Consider the following 26,499-nt stretch of genomic DNA (forward strand, 5'->3'; position numbering starts at 1 on the left):
TTCTAATATTGGGCCTAATGAGAGAGTAGTTGAGTTACATTGAGGCTAACCAAACAATGCCCTTTTTTGTCATTTTACCACTAAAACTCCGATTTGGGGCATTTGCAACCAAACACACAATACCTCTGTTTGCCGTTTAAAACGCCGTTTTGATCTGGCCAACCAAACACCAAAACGCCGTTTTGAACCAAAACGGCATTTTGCAAAACGGCGTTTCAAACGCTATTTCAAACGGTACGCCAAACACACCCTTAATAATTTAACACTTCACGACTACGTGTCGCGTTGTACCTGTATCATTTAATCTCTTACTTTCGATATCTAAACAGCTCTATCCTCCATGGTGCTTGATTAGTGCACAAGTCATAGAAATCTTTCAACTCAGATCTTTGGTAATTAGTGGCATTCAAATTTCAATTTGAACCGTTGATAGCAGAGTATTCGAAACATCCTTCTTATCCACCTGTGACTAGTTGTTTTTTATGGAGGTCCTTGATCCATCGAGCCTATTTACAGTTCTGCCAATAGTTTCTCAACCATTGCTTTTTTTTAAAAATTCTTAGGCCTATGATCTCAGTACGAAATGGGACCAAGACCATCTGGGCCATCCCATGATGTTCTACAAGATCAATGGTCTAGATTGAAAATATATGCCCCCTCTTCTGGGATCCTAGAATCCATCGTTCACCTTTGATCACATAGTCATTTCTACAAGATCAATGGTCTCGATTGACCATACATGCCCCCCACATTTGGGACTAAGGGTGTCAATTTTGGCTCGGGCTCGGAAGCTCGCTCGAGCTCGGCTCGAAAAAAGCTTGGCTCGAGCTCGGCTCGAATCCTTAATGAGCCGAGCCGAGCCGGCTAGCCAGGCTCGTTAAGCTTAACGAGCCGAGCTCGAGTTAGGTCAGGCTCGGCTCGGCTCGTTAAGGCTCATTAAGGCTCGTTAAGAATTTAATATATTTAAATATATATATTATATATTAATATATACACTAAAAGGGTTGTCTAGGGAGTGAAAGGGGGAGGCAAAATATGTCACTTCTTTTTTGGAACCCCATTTGTTACTTGGACCTAGACCTGGCAAACAGGTGGGTCGGGCCGGGTCAACCCGCGGGTGATGCGGGTGCGGGTCCACGGGTCGGGTGAGGAAATGACCCGCATTTTTGCGGGTCAGAATTTAGGGGACCCGCATGGCCCGCGGGTGGGCTGGGTCAACCCGCGGGTCACCCACAAATATGGGATTGTAATAATTCTTTGTTTTTTCCGTAATTGTCATAACTTTCTATATTTTATTGGTATTTTTTTGTAATTTTACAACTTTATAACCATTTCTAGGTAATTTTTCATTTAAAACTTTATAACTTTAGCTATTTTACTATTTTTTTGGTGTAATGATTACTTTTTTTTGTTTGCTAGCAACATTTGCCATAGCAACATTTGCCATGTTGTGCATCTTTGCACCACGATGGCCACATGCCGAGAAGTTGCCATTGCCATAGGAGAAGTTTGGTAGCAAATTCTTATAAAATAAAAAACCGAAGGAAATGTTATCAACACGACTGTTTTCTTATGAGCACACTCTAGCTTTATTAAAAGTATGGTATGGCCCACACCATAGGATGATCCAAACCGTCCATTAGATGGGCCATATCCTAAATAGGTTATGCTCCAAAAATCATTTCCATAGGATGATCCTAACCCTCCAATCTGAATGTTAGAGGGTTGATCAACCAATGGAAATAATTTTGGGGCATAACCTACTTAGGCTATGGCCCATCTAATGGACGGTTTGGATAATCCCATGGTGCGGGCCATACCGTACTTTTTATAAAGTGAGGAGTTCCCTCACAAAAAACAGTAGTGCTGATAACATTCTCAAAAAAAAATTAAAAAATAAGGTAAAAATGCCGGTGCCCGCGGGAGCCCGCGGGTTGACCCGACCCGACCCGTGTTTTTGCGGGTTGGGTCACCCGCGGGTCAGTTTTGACGGGTCACTAAAACTTAGACCCGTGCCCGCAAATTTGCGGGTGGGTCGGGTCGACCCGCGGGCATGGGTCGCTTTTGCCAGGTCTACTTGGACCACCCCCCGTAGTGTAAAAAGAGTAGTAAAAAAAACACTAGATAGGGCTGTCCAGGGAAGATGACGGGTGTGAAATTAATATAATTCGAGCTCGATAAGGCCCGCGAGCCTGGCCGAGCCTGGCCGAGCCGAGCTTTTGAGCTTTACACCCCTATTTGGAACCCTAGAATTAATGGTCGGTCATTTCTTTAGACAAAATTCTATCAATAAACTACTAAACTAGTAAACTACAGTTGGACCATCCTCATATAGGAATAGAAATCTTCCCATGAGAGATTTCCATTTTACACTCCGGTGAGGGTAATTCCGTCAATTCAACCAAATCCAATCTATTTTTAACGTGGGAGTATTTCAGAGAATAGAGCTGAGGAGATATCTATTTAACCACCCAACCAAAAAATAAAAGAAGAGAAGAAGAAGAGAGGATGACTCTGGCAATACTTGAAACATGAGGAATTCTAGACTGAAGGGAGCCCTTACAAAAAAGAGATGAAAGGGCTCTCCTATTGGCTACACATCACCATCATGCATTAATAACCGCTCAAAAGTCAAATATGATGGTGATGTGCAGCCAATGGGGGAGCCCTTTCACCTCTTTTCTGCAACGGCTCCCTTCAGTTTAGACTTCCTCTTGAAACATATAGGTTTTTACTAGGAACATTTAAATGATCTTGGAAACATCAATTTACGCATGTTTTCAGATTTGTGCACTATTATTTAATTTTAACTTGTGGGGTTTTGACAATTATTAGTTTCTTATTATTTTGTTTGAGTTAATGTGAGTTCTCACATGATCAAATTAGTATGTTTTTTTTCTCTTCCTTATATTCTTTTGTTGAAATCTTAACTAAGTTGCATTGTATATTTCTCCAAATTCAAATTGATAATTGAATCCATCTTTTATTTATTTTTCAGAAGTGGTTTGTCGAATTTCTTTGCTGGGAAATCAAAATCTTTTGCTAACCTAGCAGAAGTGACTTGTGTGAAAGATCTTGTAAAGGCAGAGAATCCCTTCAACAAGAGAAGAAGAATACTCATGGCTGCTAAGTCCTCAAGAACAACTCCTTACAATACTGTCAATACTTCTCTTCCTCTCATAGGCCATGACTCTTTGGAAGAAACACAAGAAGAAGAAGAAGAAGAAGAAGAGCACTAAGAGTCCCCATTGGCACCTTTGCCACTCCATAAAAAGAAATTCCAATCCTTCAAATCACCAAGGTCTTCCTCCCTCCATGACTTGAGATATCCTTAATTATCCTAAACAAATACCTAACTTTTAATTTCCTTTTATCTCTGTTAACAGACCCAATATCAGTTTCTTTTGAATTATATTGATTTCTTGTTCTTGTTTTCTCTCTTTTCTTTTTTATGTTTATTTTTTTGGGTTACTATATTTGGTTTAATGTCTGTTGGAAAAGAGACAAGGCTTTCTCCTTTCCCTATTTAAATAATTGGGATAGAAACAAATCAGGAGATTTATTTATTAAGTAATTGATTATCAGTTTTCAGAATCCAAAACAATCAGGTCATAAAAAAAAGTCATTATCTCGCTCTCTTTGTCAGAATGTTCAGTGCCTAGTTCTTTGTCAAACCGGTGGAATTTCAAGTTTTATGGGACAGTTCCTTCTTAAAAAATAGAAAAGTGAGAAAAGACATAGCTTCAAAAACCCCCAAAAAAGGAAAAAAAAAAAAATCCCAACCAGCCATTGCCCCTTGTTTCACACTCTGAGAAACGATAGTGGAACGGAAGATAGAAAATTGCAAACCCGTTCACAACTCGTCTGCAAAACACTTCAGTGAGGGGTGGAGGCACATAGAGCATGGCTGCATGGGGGTGGTTAATAAAACAAGATCCTTGAACAAACAAAGTAACCGAGTTAAAACATTACTTGATAAATATTATTTCGTTCAATTTTCTGCGCTCTAACAACTTGGAGGGATGTTTGAAGAAAGAGTTTCAAGTTTCAATAAGAGATTAAATTCAGAGTTTACAGAGGAGATAGAATAAAGTTTTGGCACCACAAATGGTGAACTCCAGCATCTAACCACTCTCTTCTCACATATTTTTAGAGAGGCCTCACAAGCAACAGTAGCAAGGGATTAGCAATACCATTCCTTTATAAGGAGATTTGAAATGATACTTGGACGTGTATTTTAAAAGAAGGGATTTACTGGGGACTTTTGAGAAAGGGATTTTGCCGCCGGCTATTGCACGAGAGAGCAGCCACACAGGCTCACTTTTCAACAGATTTTGTCTTATTCATTTAATTCATCCGTGGGCTTTAAAATGGACGGCCCAAAAAGAAAAGTCCACGGGTTGCCTCATTGTTAGAAGTTAGAACCATGGTTTTAAATTTCGACCGAAATCTGAAATTTTGGGACCAAAACGAAATTGCACCGAAATCGAAATTTCTGAAATGTACTAAATTTCGGTTGAAATTTTGGCGAAATAATTGATAAATTAATATTATTTAATCCTTTACCAAATTTCGACCGAAATTACCGAACTTTTGGCTTAAAAAAATGATATTTCGAGAGCGTTTACGAAATTTCGGTTTTGGGAAGGACCGAAATTTCGCCCGAAACCAAAATTTAAAACCTTGGTTAGAAGCATGGTTTGAAATTTCGGTTTCGATACCGGTTTCAGACCCATGAAATTTCAAAATTTCGGTCGAAATCCGGTACAACAAATAAATGACTACTTTATTCAATATTAAATTTCGTTCGAAATTTCGGTGAACTATTAAATTAATTATAAAAAAAGGTATTTTGGGTTAAATTTCGGAAAAAACGAAATTTGGCCCGAAATTCCATCCTAAATTCTAAAATTCCGTCCGAAATTCCAAAATTTCGGTCGAAATAAAATACCGTTTCGGATAATGTTGATTTCGGTGTCGGTCTCCACCGAAATCCTAAATTTCGGATTTCTGTCGAAATTTAAAACCTTGGTCAGAACTTATAAGTTAGAACTAAGAAAGTTAGAAGAGAATGGAGCAAGAAAGCCAGCTTGTCTGATTTTTGGCAGGCTTGCGTTGGTATTTGATTCTCCTTTTTTTATTTCACGACCACTTTTATTTACAAAAGCTGTTAATAGTGGGTCCCACTAATATCTATCGGTTTCACTTTTTTTACTAAAATAATCTTTGGATTTCGAAATAAATAGTAGGGGCGAGAATGTGTAATACATTTTACCTGTGGGTCCCACTTTTTGTTAGTCTTTTTCTTCACTAGGAAAAATGCACTTGCGTTGCACGTGGGACCCAAATATTAGTTCAAATAGTGCAACATGAAGTGGCAATCTAATATTGGAGTTGATTAAAAGGAACAACTACCTAGGATCTATTCATATAATAGTGAAAACAGTATTACTTTACTTTTTACCGAAATTTTCTTCTGAAACCGAAACGTCCACATTTCCAAGTCGACCGAAACTTAAATTGAAATTTAAAATCTTGCTCTTAAGCATGGTTTGAAATTTCGACTGAAATCCAAATCCGGTCAACCCACAATGGTATGAAATTTCTAACTAAATTTTGTTTTGCCTCGAAATTTTGTTTCGAAATTTAACCGAATTTTAAAAATTTCGATCGAAATTTCAGTTCCCCCCGACATCCCGTTCCGAAATTTAAGGAATATCCCAAAAAAATATGGATTTTATCCCTTATTTAATATTATCCTGAAATTTTGACCGAGTTAAAGTATCTTTTAAATTGATTTTTATGGATTTCGCGGATTTTGCCTGAAATCCGACTAAATCAATGAACGAATATTTTTCTCATATAGAATTTTGACCGAAATTTCGACAATTTCAGCTGAAATTTCGGAATCATATTAAGTAATTATTAATATTATTTAATATTATCCTAGCCCTCCAATCGATATAGGCTGATCCTAGCCCTCCAATCAATAGAGGTTTCCATAATAGTTGTTCCTCTTCAGTAATTATTAATATTATTTAATATTATCCTAGCCCTCCAATCGATATAAGCTGATCCTAGCCCTCCAATCGATAGAGGTTTCCATAATTGTTGTTCCTCTTGAGGTGCCCGAAATCCATCAATATTTTGCAAGTGTCCTGAATGAGTAATATAAAGTAGTTGTTTCGTCATTGTCATATGTCTTTACCTCTTTTTGGTATTTTTTTTTGTAATTATCATAGACAGGTACCCTGTGTCGGTACTTTTCGTATGTAGATTACGATTTTACCCTAAACAAAGTAGTTAATATATATATATATATATATATATATATATATATATCATAACTTATTATTAAAGATAATAGGCATAATACAGCTGGGATATATAGACCCGACAAAATGGGACCCGTACCCGTGGGTACACCCGGCCCGCAGGGGTACGGGTACCAATTTCAAAACCAGCGAAAAAAAATACCCACACCCAACCAGTACCCGTGACCCACGGGTGGGTCTGGGTCGGGCGTTGGTGCTCGCAGGTTACCCGCCATTCGGTTTTTAACTTTTTATTCTTAAGGCCTAAACACTAAACACTAAAAAATAGACTATGTGGGTGGCCAACAAAACAAGTCAAAGCAATCAGACCATGTAACTGGTATCTTTGGTTGTACTAAAATAAACATTTGTTAAAGTAGATGAAAACATCCTTTTTTTTAGGTACTAAAAAAGGGAAGTGATATATGCACCCCTTTTGATTACTTGGGACACCCAACAGAAGTGTACGTGGCAATCAGCCCCATTGAATCCTTGTGACGTGAACTACATTAGCTCCTCTGTAGTCATTGATACACCGTTGTTGGGTATCCCAAGTAATCGAAAGGCGTGGATATCACTTCCCTAAAAAAAACGGTACTTGTTTGAGAGATCAAAAAACATGCTTGTTGGGGAGATTCATCTCAGACTAAAACAACAAGGTGACGGGCTGATTTTTGAGGCGACGAACTTAGTCGAAATGGGGATGAAACCATCGTCAACAAAACGTGACTCGGCAATAAAACGGGAACGGCAAAAATTTGAGTTTAGTATGGTTTTGGTTCAGTATTCAAATGAAAAACAAAATGTATGGTTTTGGTTCAAAAAAATGTAGTAAAAAAAACAGAAACACAAAAAAATGCATTTAAAATGTTGTAATCTACAAAATATAACGGAGGTAAAGTTGGAAAGTTGACCTCAAAAAAATGTTTAATACATTTACAATGTTTTCCTCAATAAAACAGATTTTTTTTACTGTGAAAGTTTTAAACGACAAACCATTAAAACGAGTTTTAAAGGGCATTTTTTAGAAAAAAACATTGTTTTTGCTAACTTTGGATGAAACAACCTCTGATTAGATAGGTTTTTACTAGGAACATTTAAATGATCTTGGAAACATCAATTTACACATGTTTTCAGATTTGTACACTATTATTTAGTTTTAACTTGTGGGGTTTTGACAATTATTAGTTTCTTATTATTTTGTTTGAGTTAATGTGAGTTCTCACATGATCAAATTAGTATGTTTTTTTTCTCTTCCTTATATTCTTTTGTTGAAATCTTAACCAAGTTGCATTGTATATTTCTCCAAATTCAAATTGATAATTGAATCCATCTTTTATTTATTTTTCAGAAGTGGTTTGTCGAATTTCTTTGCTGGGAAATCAAAATCTTTTGCTAACCTAGCAGAAGTGACTTGTGTGAAAGATCTTGTAAAGGCAGAGAATCCCTTCAACAAGAGAAGAAGAATACTCATGGCTGCTAAGTCCTCAAGAACAACTCCTTACAATACTCTCAATACTTCTCTTCCTCTCATTGGCTCTGACTCTTTGGAAGAAACACAAGAAGAAGAAGAAGAAGAAGAAGAAGAAGAAGAAGAAGAAGAGCACTAAGAGTCCCCATTGGCACCTTTGCCACTCCATGAAAAGAAATTCCAGTCCTTCAAATTACCAATGTCTTCCTCCCTCTATGACTTGAGAGATCCTTAATTATCCTAAACAAATAACTAATTTCAAATTTCCTTTTATCTCTGTAACAGACCCAATATCCGTTTCTTTTGAATTATATTGATTTCTTGTTCTTGTTTTCTCTCTTATCTTTTTTATTTTTATTTTTTTGGGTTACTATATTTGGTTTAATGTCTGTTGGGAAAGAGACAAGGCTTTTCTGCTTTCCCTATTTAAATAATTAGGATAGAAACAAATCAGGAGATTTATTTATTAAGTAATTGATTTCCTTGTTTGTGTAACGCCAAAATGGTAATTGGGAGTTTGGGACATGAAATCTTCTACTGAATATGGACAATGAAATTGTTTTCTTGGATGCTAACCAAAAAAAGGGTTGTCCTAAATACACTATAGGAGGCTGGCCCAGGGAAGAAAAGGGGTGAATATATATCACTTCCCATTATAGAAACTAGAAAGGTTGCATTCTTTAACCATTTTCAAGAATAACTTCTTGTATATTAAGGCCATGTTCGTTTTGGATTCACAATGGCTCTGTTCACTTGTTTTCTCGGGAAAGGAAAGGAAAAGAAAGGAAAGGAATCTGACGTGGCAAAATGGAAAGGAAAGGAAAAGAAACTGTGATTTTCCCTTGCTTTCTCGCTGTTCACTTGCCCAGAAAGCGAGATAAAATATGCAGAAAAGTTGTTTTATCGTTGTTCACTTGTCCAGAAAGCAAGGGAAAATATGCAGAAACCCATATTAAACATATTTTGCACAATTTCATTTTTGGGCATTAAATGCTACCACATAAACAACACGTGCATGCCTTTATGACTTTGCGATAACCATTTGGCCTCCCACGAGCTTTTGTTACAACTTCTAACAAGGAGACGTAAGAAAGGGAACCCAATGCCTCTCCCCTAAAACCAACGCTTTCAATACCAGCATCCATTTCAGATAAGCAGTGAAGTTTCGATGTGGCTGTTCACATATCAAATATAATCTGGGAGTTATGAACATTGACCAAGTTCATTAAATTACCTTCTCAAACAGAGGATGACCATTATCTAAATATAATCTGGGATTTTGCACACCCCACACACATACACACATACACACAACTCACCAAAACCTTCCTCCATGGAGAAGCAGCCAACAATAAAATCATGGAAAAGCAATATGAGTACAGTTGATCAAGCACCACAGGGTAAGGCCTTATGAATGATTGGCTATACATGTTGTTGATTCAAATTGAGCAGTGTATCCAAATAAAGCGGCAACAAACATCTAATAACTTCAATATTGGAAGAAAGCAGGTAGCAAACCATACTTCTTTGACAAATTATAGAAGCATTGAAACTTTGAAGCATCCATCAAAATTGAAGCAAATAGCAAAAACAGTAAATTTCAGAGCAAAAAAATCAGGATTAATCAAGTTTTGGTCCACAAAAAACAGAAAAAAGAAAGAGTACTACGAAAATAGAGCATAAAAAATTTGGAGATTGAAAATTTGAGTTTACTTCAGCTTCAACTTAAAGAAGAAAAGGAGAAAAAAATGTAAAGGAATGTAAATAAATATAAATTGCATTCTTGTAATATTATGCAATAACTGTAAAACACGGTAATATAGATTGCTAAGAGTGTGACTGACTGACTGGACAAAGTGAAACACATAGTTAAATAAATACCATATTTTCCCCCAAGAGAACCAATCCATCACGTGAAACACCACATCCTGCAAGCATGCATACAAAATGGAACATAGTAAGTGGTAACTAAATTTAAGAGTGCCATAATATACAAACCAAATAAGTTAAATTATTACTCACCATCATCCTCTACTTTAACATAGCATGCCCCAACACCTACAGAGACATGTACCTGACACAACAAATCATAATCAGTTACAGAATTTGAAAAAAAAAGAAGAAAAGAACCGAACATAAATGGATGGACTATATATGTAAACTGCTAGAAGAAAACCGAACTAAACCATTCAAAAAAAGGAAAAAAGAAAAAGAAAACCGAACTAGAGTTTGCCAGCATGATTTGCCATCACCTAAATTGATAAAACAGAAAAAAAACCTCAGAAAAAAAGGCACCCACATGAAAAATGATCTTTTTTCTTTACAAAAACATTGTAACCAGCCACATTTACAGTATTAGCCCCTCTAGCGCTTTTTCATAGAAATCATTATTGGACTTAAATTTTTTTAATGCAAAAGGTATTATAGGGCCAGAAACCGTGCATTATGGGAATGAAAACCATGTGTGCATAATGAGCAATCCCACACAAGACAAAAAGAATAGTTATATGGAAGAAGATGATGCTTGGATTGAGCATGGTATCTTGATAGATGTTGAGTTTGTAAACTATCTCTTAATGTAGTTGCTAGTTTGTGTATCATAGCTGTGGGTCATAGGAAAGTACTAGTCATTTATATGTTTGAGGACCTATGAGCAAAAGAATGAACTAAAGGCAACAACAAAAATGACTAGCTTGATTAAATTTAAGCATGCAGACAGATCAAAAGAACTTTGAACAGGGAGAGATCAATCTTATTACCTTCGAAGCACCTGCGTCCACACTATTAAATACCAATTCCTCAACAACTCTTGTCAAGTCAAACAGAAAAATGCACGAATGCAAGGAACTATGAACAGCTCTTGGCAAGCACTTAATGCTCCTCATTCACACCAAAGCTGAAAGCATACATAAATTAAATGCTACCACATAAACAACACGTACATAGTATGATCTATCAACAGAAAATAAACATAACTTATAACATTTCTACCAAGGTCTTGGTACACACAAAATATAGATATACACACATAGTTCATATATAAACGGTTCAATTAAAAATAGATAAACATCACATAGCCAAACGGCGCATTCGGCGCAGAATGCGCCCCAACATCTCCACTCGGTCCATCTCGTCCAGAGAAAGGAAGGCCTCAGCTTCCTTGCAATGCCCATGCAGGTACACGTAAGTATCAATGAGCTCACCTCTGGCGAAACCATCAATGTTCAGCACTGCATCTTTGAGGTCAGGAAGGTTGTGTACCTCACCAGAAGTAATTTTGGCATCAGCAGCCATTTTAATGCCTAGTCTGCATATAAAACCATAATGTGAGTCAACATACCTCATAAACAAGTGGAAAAAAAGTCTAAAATGCTACTGTCATAGGTACTAATCCCACACCAATGGCTAACCCCAAAAACCAAGGAACACTGTGGATGTCCTTTTCACGCTTGTCTTTCAAATCCTCATGGCGCTCAATATATGCATTTAAGGCTGCTTCTGCCTCCTTCCTTGTGGCATAGAAGCGATAAGATGCTCCACTATACTTGTTCACTTGAAGGTGACAGTCTGCCCAACTCTTGAATATGCCCACCTGTCGTCCCTTGAAAACCACATAAAACTTATCCTTCGCCATTACCTGGTACCACATAAACAACACATGCATAGCTGCAACAAGAAATGATAGATAAACGACATTTACTTATGATTTGGGCCAAGGACCACAACCTTCACACACACACACACACACACACACACACACACACACACACACACACACACACACACACACACACACAAATCATCAAAATTATCAAACAAAATTTAGCCAAAGACCCCAACCTTCACATAAATCTAATATATCTAAACATTACACCCATCCATAAAACCAATAGTTCCAAGAAACTATTACACCCATAGTTCCATCAAACAAATACACCCAAAATATATCTAAACATAACACATAGATAGTTCATAAGTAAAAGATTCATTAGTAACACATAGTTCCATCCATAAAAAGACCCAAGAACCAAAAAAACCTCCAACCAAAACGGTTCAAGACATAGACCCAGCCAAACGGCGCAGAATGCGCCCCACCATCTCCTGTCGGTCCATCTTCTCCAGAGAAAGGAATGCCTCAGCTTCCTTGTGATGCCCGTGCAGGTACACATAAGCATCAACGAGGTCACCTCTGAGGAAGCCCCCAATTTCAAGCACGACATCTTTCAGGTCAGGGAGGCTGTGCACCTCACCAGTAGTAATTATGGCATCAGCAACCCTATTAATGCTGGAAGACACAACCAGCAACTCCGATAGAAGTGCAGCATTAGGACGCTTCTTTGACCTCTTCCCACCACTAGCAGATGGGCCCCTGATAGGAGAAGAGTCACTATAGCCAATGCTAGCATCTAAGGCAGGTGTAGATGAAGACGCTCTACCATGAGGCGGAGTACGGAGGAAGCTGTCGTCCATATCATCTAGCCCAACCGGAAGGGTCGAGGAAGAAGCACCAGGTGTGTCCTGCGTCGGCTGAGTGGGATCCCTTCTTGTATCCCTGACATCCTCCCCACGTGCGTAATCATCATCGCAGACAGCTTTCATATCTTCGTAGAGGGGATACCGTTTGCTAAAGAAGCGTTGGTGTTCTGGATGCAACTGTAAAAAAGGAAAGGAATTGTCACGGAATATTATTTAAACATGTAACTTATAAATAGAGGAAGTGATATACGAAAAATAAATATTACCCTCAAGTATTCATTCTTCACTTCTTCGTCAACCGATAACTTGCATATGGTTTCATCTAGGGCTGGCAACGGGGCGGGGCAGGGCCAGATGTTGGGGTCCCCTACTCCTTCCCCTCTGCGGGGAATTTTCCCCCTCCCCTTCCCCTCCCCACTGCGGGGATGGTGGGGAATTCCCCTCCCCTCCCCACGGGGAATATCTGATCCCCATCCCCGCCCCGCATCCTTCGGGGACAATCACTTTACTTTGTTAAATGTTAGGTTTAAAACTAAAGATTTGCTAGGGACAATCACTTCAAGCATGTTGCGGCTTGGCTGTTGCATGTGAGAGTAGCGACACAACTCATATAGGCTAAGATTTTGTCTTATTCATTTTATTAACATGGGGACAAAGGTGGTTGCTCTCAGATTCATTTAATTGATCAATAGTCCCTAGCAGATCCCTAATTCCCAATCCCACTTGCCAAAAAGTACTGTACGTGCCACACCATCGGAAGATCGGGCACACCATACTACCATAGGCATAGGATGATCCAAACCTTCCACTTGATGGGCACATTGTAGGATAATCCAAATTGTCCATTTGATGGGCCACAACGTAAATAGGTTGTGGCCCAAAAATCATTTCCATAGGATAATCCCAACCCTCTGATCTATAGAGGAATTGCATATTATGGTACCTTCTATAGATCAGAGGGTTGCAATCATCCTATGGAAATGATTTTTGGGCTGCAATCTATTTACGTTGTGGCCCATCAAAAGGACGGTTTGGATGATCTATGGTGTGGCTTGTAAAATACTTTTAAATTGTAGCCTATCAAATGGACGGTTTGGATCATCCTATGGTGTAGCCCATACATTACTTTTTGAAAAATAAAGGACTATACGAGCGCACACCATATAAAATCTCATCACTCATCAGAGAGATGTTGCCTTTATTTGGGGGAGGGAGATTTTCAAAGAATTTAATGTTGCCCTACAGTGATGGTTCGATGGAGAGATTTTAGGGATTTCTAAGGGTAATATACTAATATAATGAGGGACAATGCCCAATGGATTATGGGTAAAAGAAAACATAGAAAGCTATTTCAGAGACAAAACTGTACTAATGGAAATTATGAAAATTTTGGGGGAAGCTTGTAGATATGTTTTGATCCAAGGGGTTTCTAGTAGTTTTCCCAAAAAAAGAAAACACTAAAAAAATACAAGAAAAAAAATGGCATTAATGCGGGGCGGGTGTGGACCCCGATCCGGGAGAAGAGGTGGGAGACGAGCCCCCAGCGGCCTCTTGGATCATCCACACGTGAAGGAGAGCTCTACCGAAGAACTCTCGAAACAAAACAAAACTCAGAGTCGCCATCCATGGTATACGGCCATGGATCCTAAAAAAAATATGCTCCGTATACCATTGATAACCAGAAATGAATGGGTTCGTGCCTGATTACGAATGGAGAAGGTCCGAAGAGCGCCTCCAATTCGTCCGAGTGCAAGCACTTGGTCTCTTATGCCATTTATTATTAGATCCAAAGAATTTTGGGTAAAATCATATGAAATGGGAACAATCCTCAGGAGTCGTCTACCTAAGCATGCATTTCCTGAGAAATAGAAATAATAAGCATACAAAAGATAAATGAAAGAAGTGTGCCACCTAAACATAACTAGATTATGAGTGACATTCCTAATGAGTGTCTAAGTTCCGGTGGACAAACACAGGCACGCTATAGCTAAAAGTATAGGATCTGTACATGAAAGTAAATCTAAAATTAACAGTTAATCATGAATAGTAAATGAAATAAGGAATAAATAAAATGTCAGGCAAATAGCAGAATAATGAAATAAAAACCTACGACGTGCACATAGCGCCTATCTACAATGGGGCGAATACATAACGCCTAATATAAAATCCTAACACATCTCATCTAGAAAGCAGTAAATGACAGATAACAATTGCAATAATAAAAACCTATGGCGTGCACATAGCGCCTATCTACAATGGGGCGAATACATAGCGCCTAATATAAAATCCTAACACATCTCATCTAGAAAGCAATAAATGACAGATAGCAATTGCAATAATAAAAACCTATGGCGTGCACATAGTGCCTATCTACAATGGGGCGAATACATAGCGCCTAATATAAAATCCTAACACATCTCATCTAGAAAGCAGTAAATGACAGATAGCAATTGCAATAATAAAAACCTATGGCGTGCACATAGCGCCTATCTACAATGGGGCGAATACATAGCGCCTAATATAAAATCTTAACACATCTCATCTAGAAAGCAGTGAGCAAATGTCAGTAGATGATAGTAAATGCGGTAATGCGGTAATACCCTAAAGTGTCACAACTAAGAAGATAAACCTGCGCAATGAGCAAATGTCAGTAGATGATAGTAAAAAAATAATAATCAATAACCAAATAACGGTAGAGAATTACAGCTAAGCACGTAAGATCTACAGCTAAGCAGGTAAGAGCTACAACTAAGCAACTAGGTAAAACACATAAGCAGGTAAATGTTATAGCTAAGTACGTACGTAAGCAAGGAGATGAACACAAACTATCATGATCCTATGTAAAAATTGATATACAAACACAAGCCATAAGTGTTAACAACAGACCCTAAGACTCTAATGTTTAAGCCCGAGTCCTTAGATGATCTGATATTCATCCAAAGAAGCCTACGTATCCCCGCCTCCGCGAGAATCAAGGCAACGTAGTTCTTCGCGCCTATTCTAAGCTATAATGCCTAGGACATCTAAACCTTGATGCCTAGGACATCTAAACCTCTATCCTAGATACGACCTAAAAGACCGGACTAGTTATTAAAGCTTCTTAAGCGATCATTTAGATTCCAATGAATTGTGGAGTTTAGGACACCCTATATGCCCTAACTAAATGCAGATTAGCCCTAAGCTAATGTAGGTGGTTCCTACAACCTATGTGTAACTAGGCTGTGTTTCCTAAGGAAAACAATGGTATCACTAACGTATCCAAGACCTAGTCATCAGTCGGCGATGTGAATCGCCAACTAACCAGACGGAGGCGCTCCTATAACTCTAGGACAGACCCCTAACTCTAAAACAAGCACATAACAAACAAACAATCAAACACCCTATAAAAAAGAAACTCCTAACTCTAGGGGAAGATCTTTTGAAAATAAGGTTTTAAAGGTTTTTGAAGAAGGTTTAAAACATTATTTACAAAAAGTTTGGCTGGCCTTGGGATATGGATCCCAAGCTGCATTACGTACCTCGTGGAAGAGGATCAAGCCAACGTAATTCCGAACATATTCCGAGATAAAGACACTAAACAAGCAAACAAGTGTGATTCACAAACAAGTAAACTTAGCGCGCTCACAAATAGGTACGCCGGCGTGATTCACAAACAAGTAAACTAATGTGACCACAAACAAGTGAAACGTCAATCGGATAAAACATGTCTAAAAGGAATATCTGAAAGACTTGGAAAGTCTTCTAAAATGAAGAGAAATGGATGCTACATGACTTAAGCAATTTCTCCTAAAAGAGGGGCTTGGGATGACTCCTTCATCGCCCTGGTAATGTGAAGTATTCTAAAAAAAAATATTAAAACATCTAAAAGGCTGGGTAACCATACTAAACAACAGAGGGGAGTGCTACTAGGACTAAGCAAGTCTCCTAAAGATGATCTTGGGATGACTCCTTCATCGCCCCTTCACAATGAGAAAGGGACAAAGGTTCTATATCTAAAATAATAAGAAAGCCTATATACAAAGAGAGAGAAGGGAGAGGGTACTACCATAACTTAGTAAGTCCCTCTAATGATGGGCTTGGGCTAACACCTTCATCGCCCTAGCAATGAAGAATGGCTACTAATTTCTAAGGGAGTCTAAAAGACTAAAGAGCCTCCAAAGAAAGAAGAAGGAACGAGATACTTTTGCTAGAACCCATATATTTCTTCTCCTTACCGTCTTATATATGCAAACAATTCAAGATAATCCGGTGCTGTGATTAAAATTAGCGATATTAACATCAAGCAAGTAAGCAAATCTTGCATCATTCAGTAAAATTAAACAACTTTGACGCCAAATCAAATAAGCCCAATGCTATTATCAACACTAGAGCGCATCAATAAAAGAAGTATACGCAAATATTATGCCTCTATCCAAACCCGACTGGAGCAAAAACATTACACACAAATTTTTGTGTCATGCTCACCATTAACTGAAATTGATTATCCAGAGAACTAACTGATCCAACACTTTTACCCACGCAAATCCCATGTCACAGTCAGTATTATACAATGGAGATTCATCAGAGCACTAAGTGGATTCCCTGACTTAAGGCATGAATTCAGTGAAATGTACATACACTTCTCCAATTTTTAAATGGATGCAATGAGTATTTTGAAGACCAACATTCAAACACAAGCATATACAAGAGCTCACACTTGCACTTTCAAGCCTATTAATCATGAGATCAAAGAGTGGAATATATATTCTATTAAACCTGCTTCAGTAGAAAGTGGCTGCTTCCATGAGTACAACCTTTTTATCTTTCTTTGCTAAAACAATTTCACGAGTTAATTGCAAATTTTTTTTTTAAAGTGAACTTTTACAATGTAATTCTCAAGACAAGATTCTTGGAAACGCCTAAACATGACTGAGCTTACATCAAAGCAAGCTATCTAAGGTAAACTCAATATTGGCATCATATCTAGATCAAATGGTCAGCAGTGACTACACTTGTCCTTCAAGCACAAAATATTAAAAACAGAATTTTCAAATCAGTTCATCACTTGGGAGATTTACAACATAAAGGAAAACAGAGTATGATCTTCATATTAAACCCACAACCTTATCAGTAAAAACCAAAATTGTCTAACCCAAAAACACTTCATTCAGATGAAAGCAATTCAGGGCTCACAAAGCAAATCACGAGAAATATACAAGAAAATCTCAACATATCAATGGAAAACCGTACAATCTTCCCGAAATATTTTCAAAGATGAAACGAAACCCATATCAAATGTTAACATCAAAATGCATGCATTTGAGCATCATAGACCATTTTTTTTTTAACAAACTTTAGTTGTTCGCTCAGCTTTTAGTCATTAAGAATCCCATTCATCAAATATGCTGCAACCGATCCATGATTAGAGCCATTTTAAAACACTTGCATAACATAAATCAAAGCAAACATTTATGGATAAAAAAAAATAATAATAATTCGGCTCAAGACCTATACCTTATCAGAACTTGCAGCTCTCTTATACTAGTTGTAGGAAATCTTTTAATCAAAGCCGCAGCTCTAATCGTCGGATCTTTGAATCTTCCACCGAAGCTTAGGTTTCTAAAGGTAAGCTCTGGAATTTCTAAAGCACGGCCTGGAATTAAACTAGATCTGAGATCTTGAACACAATTCTAAGGTTTGCAGAGGGAAGATCAAAGGTAAAAGATGATGAACTTATGTCTTTTATAGCAAAGATGTAAAAGATGACTTAGATCTAGGATTTTTAAAGCTAGAAAGAGGTTTAAGAAAAATGGAATTTAAAGGTAGGGTTTCCATGAAGCAAAAGAAGAGGATGATTGTGCCGAAACTAACAAAGGAAGAAATAAGGTAACATGAGAAAGAGCAATCGGCAGGAATTTGATCAGAATATGATCGGAGCAAGGTAAAAGATGATCGGAGAATATGACTAGAGAAGAAGAGGTTCGGATCGAGGGTTTTGAATCCAAATGAGAAAAGAAAAATCAAATCTAGGGTTTAAAATCTCAATCTAGGGTTTAACAAAGAAATTACTTGCTAGAATAAAGAACAAAAAGAAATTCAACAAGGATTCCGGCCGAAGCTCCGGCAAGCGCACCGGGGAAGATGATCGAAGGGGGAAAATGGGTTTTGGCCGGAACTCAAGCTCACCGGAGGAGGTGGATTTGCCGGAGAAGAGGAGATCGGAGAGGAAGAAGAAGGTGCGATCGGAGGGAAAACATTGGCCAGAATCCGCAGAGGTGCGATCGGAGAAGAAGGGATGAAGGTCTTAGGGTTTGGTTTTCTCCCTCTCTCTCCCTCTCTGCTATTTTTTTAGTCGAAAAGAAAATGACTCCTGTTTTGACGAAAATGGGTTTTATATAAGGAGATGCCAAATTCGCACCCCTTCTATTACCTTGGACAGCCCCATCTAGGATAATCCACCCCCCTTTTGTGGTTTACACTACGGACATTCTCCCATCTCGTTCGCTAGGCAAATGTGCTCGGAATTCGACGAAATTTTGCAGGGAGCTTGGTAGGATCTTACCCTAGCTTAGGGTGAATTTTGGGACCCTAATTCATTCATTTGATGGGGTTTTACACAAAATTGGAAGGTTTAGGGCACGGTCAAAATGGGGTGTCTACAGATGCCCATCTTTGGCAGAGCGTGCTTGTCGCACGAATGTCAAAGCTGAACAGACGACACATTTTGACTGACCCGAAAGCAAAGCAAATTTTTGGGGTTTTCAATTCTAAGAACGATATTCTCAAAGGTAACACAACAAAGATGACACTTAACAAGATTTCTGAGACTGCAGGCAATATGGAGATGACCTCTCACTGACTCTTGACATGACAACTAATGACATCTCAAAAAGATAACCTCTCTGTAACGCTCATGACTCAACTATTTAAACTAGTTAGCAAAGATGAACGAACAATAATAAAAACACAAACACACTTTCTTTCTCTCTTTTTTTTTTACAGGTAAATCAAAACTTTCGTAAAATATCAAACAAAATACTTAAAGAACAGAATTATATTTCAAATGCACATTTGTATTGACAAATAAGAGTCTTTGCTGACAATCAGACCAAATATCGCTCAGTCAATTGCCAAAAATGATATCATTAAAAAGGATGAGCAAGTCTTAACGATCAAACCAAATATCGCTTGGTCAGTCGTCAAAACTACTTCAAAACAAAAGGGCGATAGCTACACAGACCATTGCTAAAAATCCATCTGTTTAGCCATCCAGATAATCCTGACTCCTCTTTTTCAAGGTAGCGGGTCATCCAAGATTGATATGGTCCTATGAAAAGGGTTCCATATAAATCCACGCAGATATACCTGACTCCCAATCTCAGTAGGTAACGGTACATTGCGAAGTGAAAATTAGACATGCCAAAATTTGGCATTTCACTGTAAATTGTCACGGGCGAAGAAGAAAAGACCAGACTCCAAAACTCGGAGCTTCCTCACTGGTAGTTTCTTACTTCTAAAAACTCTCCATGGTTAAAGAAAAGCCCAGACTCCAAACATGTGGAGTTGTTTTACCAAAAATTTCTTTAAGAAGAAATTCTTTTCAAATGATGAGAGAAATTACCAGACTTCAAATCATAGAGCCATTGGCGAAAACATTTTGAAAATCTTTCAAATGGTGAAAGAAAAGACCAAACTCCAAATCATGGAGCCATTGGCGGAAACAATTTTTAAATCTTTCAAATGATGAAAGAAAAAGACCAATCTCCAAAACATGGAGCCATTGGCAGACAATATTTTTAAAATCTTTCAAATGATGAAAGAAAAAGACCAATCTCCAAAACACGGAGCCAATGGCGGAAACAATTTTTAAATCTTTCAAATGATAAAAGACAAGACCAAACTCCAAATCACAGAGCCGTTGGCAAAAATATTTTTTTAAACCTTTCAAATGGTGAAAGAAAAGACCAATCTCCAAATCACGGAGCCATTGGCGAAAATATTTTTTAAACCTTTCAAATGGTGAAAGAAAAGACCATTCTCCAAATCACGGAGCCATTGGCGAAAATATTTTTTTTTTAAACTTTCAAATGGTGAAAGAAAAGACCAATCTCCAAATCATGGAGCCATTGGCGAAAATATATATTTTTTTAAACCTTTCAAATGGTGAAAGAAAAAGACCAAACTCCAAATCACGGAGCCATTGGCGAATATATATATATATATATATATATATATATATATATATATATATATATATTTAGATCTTTCAAATCGTGAAAGAAAAGACCAAACTCCAAATCACGGAGCCATTGGCGAACACATTTTCTAAATCTTTCAAACGATAAAAAACAAGACCAAACTCCAAATCACAGTGCCATTGGCGAAAAAAAAAATTTAAACCTTTCAAATGGTGAAAGAAAAGACCAATCTCCAAATCACGGAGCCATTGGCGAAAACATTTTTTAAATCTTTCAAATGGTGAAAAAAAAAGACCAATCTCCAAATCACGGAGCCATTGGCAATTTTTATTTTTTTTTAAATCTTCTCAAATGGTGAGAGAAAAGGACCAAACTCCAAATCATGGAACCATTGGCGAAAATATATACAACATGATGAACGAAATACCAAATTCCAAAACACGGAGCCATTGGCAGAAATTTACAAAATGATAAAAAAAAATGCCAAACTCCAAATCACGGAGCCTGTGGCAAAAATATTTACAAAATGATGAAAGAAAATGCCAAACTCCAAATCACAGAGCCATTGGCAGAAATTTACAAAATGATAAAAGAAAATACCAAACTCCAAAACAGGGAGCCATTGGTAGAAATTTACAAAATGGTAAAAGAAAATGCCAAACTCCAAATCACGGAGCCTGTGGCAAAAATATTTACAAAATGATGAAAGAAAATGCCAAACTCCAAATCACAGAGCCATTGGCAGAAATTTACAAAATGATAGAAGAAAATACCAAACTCCAAAACAAGGAGCCATTGGTAGAAATTTACAAAATGATAAAAGAAAATGCCAAACTCCAAATCATTGAGCCATTGGCAGAAATTTACAAAATAATGAAAGAAAATGCCAAACTCCAAATCATGGAGCCATTGGCAGAAATTTACAAAATAATGAAAGAAAATGCCAAACTCTAAATCATGGAGCCATTGGCAGAAATATTTTACCTTATTAAAGGAAAATTCATTGAAGTGATTAAAAAAAAATGACCAACTTTGATCGATTTCACAAGATGAATAAGTCATGATTGAAAATGCATGATCTTTGCTGAAGATAAAACTCAAGAAACTTGAAGAAAATTTTCGGTATTGACCCTTTTAAAACGAGTGAAAAGCATTTTGCTAGGGGTTTGAAGATTGCATGAGCAAATTCTAGACTCTGCTAGGGATAAGATTTTCTGAAAACTTGACTCCAAAAGAAAACAATTTGATTGAAGAGACTGGCCCAAAGATTGTGTTCAAGCTTCTCTGGTTTTCATTTGCTGAGAATAGTTATCCCAGTTATCATCATGTTTGATATCTTTTATGACGTAAGTCATAAAAGATGCCCCTAGTATGATGTACTTCCATGACAAAAGTCTTAAGAAAGCAAAAGCAAGATGAGTAGGAAAATTTTGAATTTATATGGGTTCTTTCTATGGTATAGTGGTAAAATCATCTTCACAAAGGCTGAATCTGAGAATTCTCTTTATCCTTGCTCATAACTTGAGGCTTGATGTCCTTGGCAGGTCTCTTGCCTTTCTTCAATTCCTAAGTCAGGATCTACTCTAGATTTTCTCCACATTTCAAAAGGTATACACTCATTCTTTCAGTGCCAGACACTTTGAACCTTGAAAGGAAACAGATAAGAATGAGGAAAAAACTTCCAAGGACTCGATCAAAGAAGATTCGGATTATTCAAGGGACTTGACTCAATTTTGATTCATCCTTAGATTTAATGTGTATTTATAAATGGTAAGGCTAACCGCTCAGAATAATCTCAAAACTATGTCAAGAGGCATTAATTTCCTCCATCAGGATCTCCGTCATGGTTATTACCCCTTTCGGATTGCTCAGTCTTAATGCCCCTAGTTTAGAAAGATGTCAAAGTAAATCTCACCGACATTACTCGGATTCCAGGATCCTGCCCTGTTCAGAAATCACTTTTTCTGTCTCATCGACTTCTCTCTTTGTAGGAAGTCATAACTAATGTCTTCCAAGTTTTCTGTCTTGCAGACCACTCGTCTCAGCTTTTGCTTGCACTATTTGAATTTCCGAGTTCTTCATAATTGTGGAACTCCTTCTGGATCTCATCAACTCACTCATTATGTGAAGTCTTTGCCCCTGACTGGATTCCTTTATCAGGCTTTTCAATCCCGTAAACTGCTACCCTTGCCTTTGCATAAGCCAACACCTTTGGTTATTGACTTAGCAAGTACATGTATCTATCTAGGCCGCCCTTTCGGGTTTTCAACCTAGTGAGTCTTCAGACTCTCGTTATTTTCTTTTCTTTCTGTCTTTCCTTTCATTTGCCTTGAACCTTTGCTTGTTTCACCAGAAGGACTTTCTAGGTGGGCTTGGGTTCAAAAGGGTTAGATATCAAAAGTTCAAACGATTTGGACCGAATCTGGTCTTGCCAGACTACCTACGTACCCCAAAAATGGAGGATCAGGTCCACGTAGTTCGCTTTGGGGTTTATCAAAGAATGGTTTAGGTATTAGCTTCAAATTTTGTAAGGGAATAATTGACATTTATTCTAAAGGTTGACCGAACCTGAATAAATCAAGCTTCCTACGTACCCCTGAAGACATGGGGATCAGGTCATAACGTAGTTCAAACTCATAAAAAAAAATGCCCCTGGTTTATAATGTGGTTAGAAAAAAAATGGTTTGATTTGAATTTTTGGTCCAAAGGGTTTACAAACAAATTTTTAAATGTTAGGATTTTGGCTATAAAGGCTCAAACGTCCAAGGATGACCTCCTGGTGTTTTGGCGCACAAGCTCTTTTGCTTAAGGTTCAAAGACTTTGAATATTTTTATCGAAAATTCTGGCGGTTTTCTGGCAAAACTTTAACCACGGTGCTCCATTCTCTTCTCGAGATCTTGAATTCATGTTCAAGATTCTTCAACTTTCATTTGTCTCCAAATAGTAAAGACGATTCTCATATGCGATCTATCTCATTGACTCCATCATCTGAGTCTTTGATATTCTAAAAGAATTGTCATATGGACACATTGTCTTCTCTTTGTCTTTCTCTCATATTCTAAACATTAAAAATGTCATTTTTTCTTGAAATATTCCACCTCAGAATCATAATAAAAATACACAGCCCAATTGTTCTTTTAGGGCTCAAATCTATGACTTCATTTTAAGAAAGTCTTCTCTCAATTCTTCATCAGCTCCACAGGATATCTAATGTCTATCTCTCTTGAATTTTGCTCTTTGACCCGATGTCTCAAACAAATGGAGTCTTGCTTTGCACCATACCCTGGCATTCACCCGGTTTATCCTTATAGGATCAAGCAAGACTACTATGAACCCCTCTAAATAGGTTTATCAATTCTTCGCACTCCTCGGGAGATAAAGTTTTGCCAATCCATCTTTCCTGAGTTTCGGATTTCAATACCACTATCAATAGCTTCGATTTCCTCTTTAAGTGGCTATGCTAGACGCTCTTTCTCTAGTTTGATCGTTTTTCAGATCTCAAGGAAAATTTCGTCTACATTCTCATCCGAGAAGGGTGTCTTTGTTTATTTAAACATTAGATCTAAGAGTGAATCATAACAATACAGATAACGCTGCAATCAAGTATTTATTGAATTGGAAACTTCAAATACATTGATGACTTTAGACGCGCCTCAACGGGCTCTACATCAGACTCAACAGAAGATTGGACATTGACTCAGTAGCAATAAATGACAGATAGCAATTGCAATAATAAAAACCTATGGCGTGCACATAGCGCCTATCTACAATGGGGCGAATACATAGCGCCTAATATAAAATCCTAACACATCTCATCTAAAAAGCAGTAAATGACAGATAGGAAATGCGGTAATACCGTAAAGTGTCACAACTAAGAAGATAAACCTGCGCAATGAGCAAACCTCAGTAGATGATAGTAAATAAATAATAATCAATAACCAAATAACGGTAGAGAATTACAGCTAAGCACGTAAGAACTACAGCTAAGCAGGTAAGAGCTACAACTAAGCAACTAGGTAAAACACAAAAGCAGGTAAATGTTATAGCTAAGTACGTAAGTAAGCAAGGAGTTGAACACAAACTATCATGATCCTATGTAAGAATCGATATACAAACACAAGCCACAAGTGCTAACAATAGACCCTAAGACTCTAATGTTTAAGCCCGAGTCCTTAGATGATCTGATGTTCATCCAAAGAAGCTTACGTATCCCCGCCTCCACGAGAATCAAGGCAACGTAGTTCTTCGCGCCTATTCTAAGCTATGATGCCTAGGACATCTAAACCTCTATCCTAGACACGACCTAAAAGATCGGACTAGTTATTAAAGCTTCTTAAGCGATCAATTAGATTCCAATGAATTGTGGATTTTAGGACACCCTATATGCCCTAACTAAATGGAGATTAGCCATAAGCTAATGCAGGTGGTTCCTACAACCTATGTGTAACTAGGCTGTATTTCCTAAGGAAAATAATGAGATCACTAACGTATCCAAGACCTAGTCATCAGTCGGCGATGTGAATCGCCAACTAACTGGACGGAGGCGCTCCTATAACTCTAGGACAGACCCCTAACTCTAAAACAAGCACTTAACAAACAAACAATCAAACACCCTATAAAAAAGAAACTCCTAACTCTAGGGGAAGATCTTTTGAAAACTAGGTTTTAAAGGTTTTTGAAGAAGGTTTAAAACATTATTTACAAAAAGTTTGGCTGGACTTGGGATATGAATCCCAAGCTGTACTACATACCTCGTGGAAGAGGATCAACCCAACGTAGTTCGGAACACATTCCGAGATAAAGACACTAAACAAGCAAACAAGTATGATTTACAAACAAGTAAACTTAGCGCGCTCACAAACAGGTACACCAGCGTGATTCACAAACAAGTAAACTAATGTGACCACAAACAAGTGAAACGTCAATCGGATAAAACATGTCTAAAAGGAATATCTGAAAGACTTGGAAAGTCTTCTAAAATGAAGAGAAATGGATGCTACATGACTTAAGCAATTTCTCCTAAAAGAGGGGCTTGGGATGACTCCTTCATCGCCCTGGTAATGTGAAGTATTCTAAAAAAAAAAATTAAAACATCTAAAAGGCTGGGTAACCGTACTAAACAACAGAGGGAAGTGCTACTAGGACTAAGCAAGTCTCCTAAAGATGGACTTGGGATGACTCCTTCATCGCCCCTTCACAATGAGAAAGGGACAAAGGTTCAATTATAACTAAAATACTAAGAAAGCCTATATACAAAGAGAGAGAAGGGAGAGGGTACTACCATAACTTGGTAAGTCCTCTAATGATGGGCTTGGCCTAACACCTTCATCGCCCTAGCAATGGAGAATGGCTACTAATTTCTAAGGGTGTCTAAAAGACTAAAGAGCCTCCAAAGAAAGAAGAAGGAAGGAGATACTTTTGCTAGAACCCAGATATTTCTTCTCCTTACCGTCTTATATATGCAAACAATTCAAGACAATCCGGTACTGTGATTAAAATTTGCGATATTAACATCAAGCAAGTAAGCAAATCTTGCATCATTCAGTAAGATTAAACAACTTTGACGCCAAATCAAATAAGCCCAATGCTATTATCAACACTAGAGCACATCGATATAAGAAGTATACGCAAATATTATGCCTCTATCAAAACCCGACTGGAGCAAAAACATTACACACAAATTTTTGTGTCATGCTCACCATTAACTGAAATTGATTATCCATAGAACTAACTGATCCAACACTTTTACCCACGCAAATCCCATGTCACAGTCAGTATTATACAATGGAGATTCATCAGAGCACTAAGTGGATTCCCTGACTTAAGGCATGAATTCAGTGAAATGTACATACACTTCTCCAATTTTTAAATGGATGCAATGAGTATTTTGAAGACCAACATTCAAACACAAGCATATACAAGAGCTCACACTTGCACTTTCAAGCCTATTAATCATGAGATCAAAGAGTGGAATATATATTCTATTAAACCTGCTTCAGTAGAAAGTGGCTGCTTCCATGAGTACAACCTTTTTATCTTTCTTTGCTAAAACAATTTCAC

At 37.6% G+C, this 26,499-nt stretch overlaps 1 protein-coding gene and 1 long non-coding RNA gene across 2 annotated transcripts in view; both read right to left on the minus strand.

Annotated features, from left to right (window-relative positions):
- Positions 1-9,670: 9,670 nt before the first annotated feature.
- On the minus strand, positions 9,671-10,616 carry LOC143856187 (uncharacterized). Its single transcript, XR_013238126.1, has 3 exons — positions 10,545-10,616; positions 9,808-9,859; positions 9,671-9,713 (listed from the first exon to the last, which is right to left on the minus strand). It is a non-coding gene; the product is annotated as an uncharacterized LOC143856187 (long non-coding RNA).
- A 238-nt stretch (positions 10,617-10,854) lies between these two features.
- LOC143855769 (uncharacterized) overlaps positions 10,855-26,499 on the minus strand; it is a 72,994-nt gene continuing 57,349 nt past the window's right edge. The window contains exons 2-4 of the mRNA XM_077365837.1: positions 11,881-12,438; positions 11,196-11,422; positions 10,855-11,092 (exon numbers count right to left, since the gene is read on the minus strand). Of these exons, the coding sequence (XP_077221952.1) occupies positions 10,855-11,092; positions 11,196-11,422; positions 11,881-12,438 (1,023 nt within the window). The remainder of the gene's footprint in view (positions 11,093-11,195; positions 11,423-11,880; positions 12,439-26,499) is intronic.

The sequence above is a fragment of the Tasmannia lanceolata genome, unplaced genomic scaffold, assembly GCF_043159265.1.
Source record: "Tasmannia lanceolata isolate RefF3 unplaced genomic scaffold, GAP_Taslan_0.1 ptg000023l, whole genome shotgun sequence".
Taxonomy (NCBI): domain Eukaryota; kingdom Viridiplantae; phylum Streptophyta; class Magnoliopsida; order Canellales; family Winteraceae; genus Tasmannia; species Tasmannia lanceolata.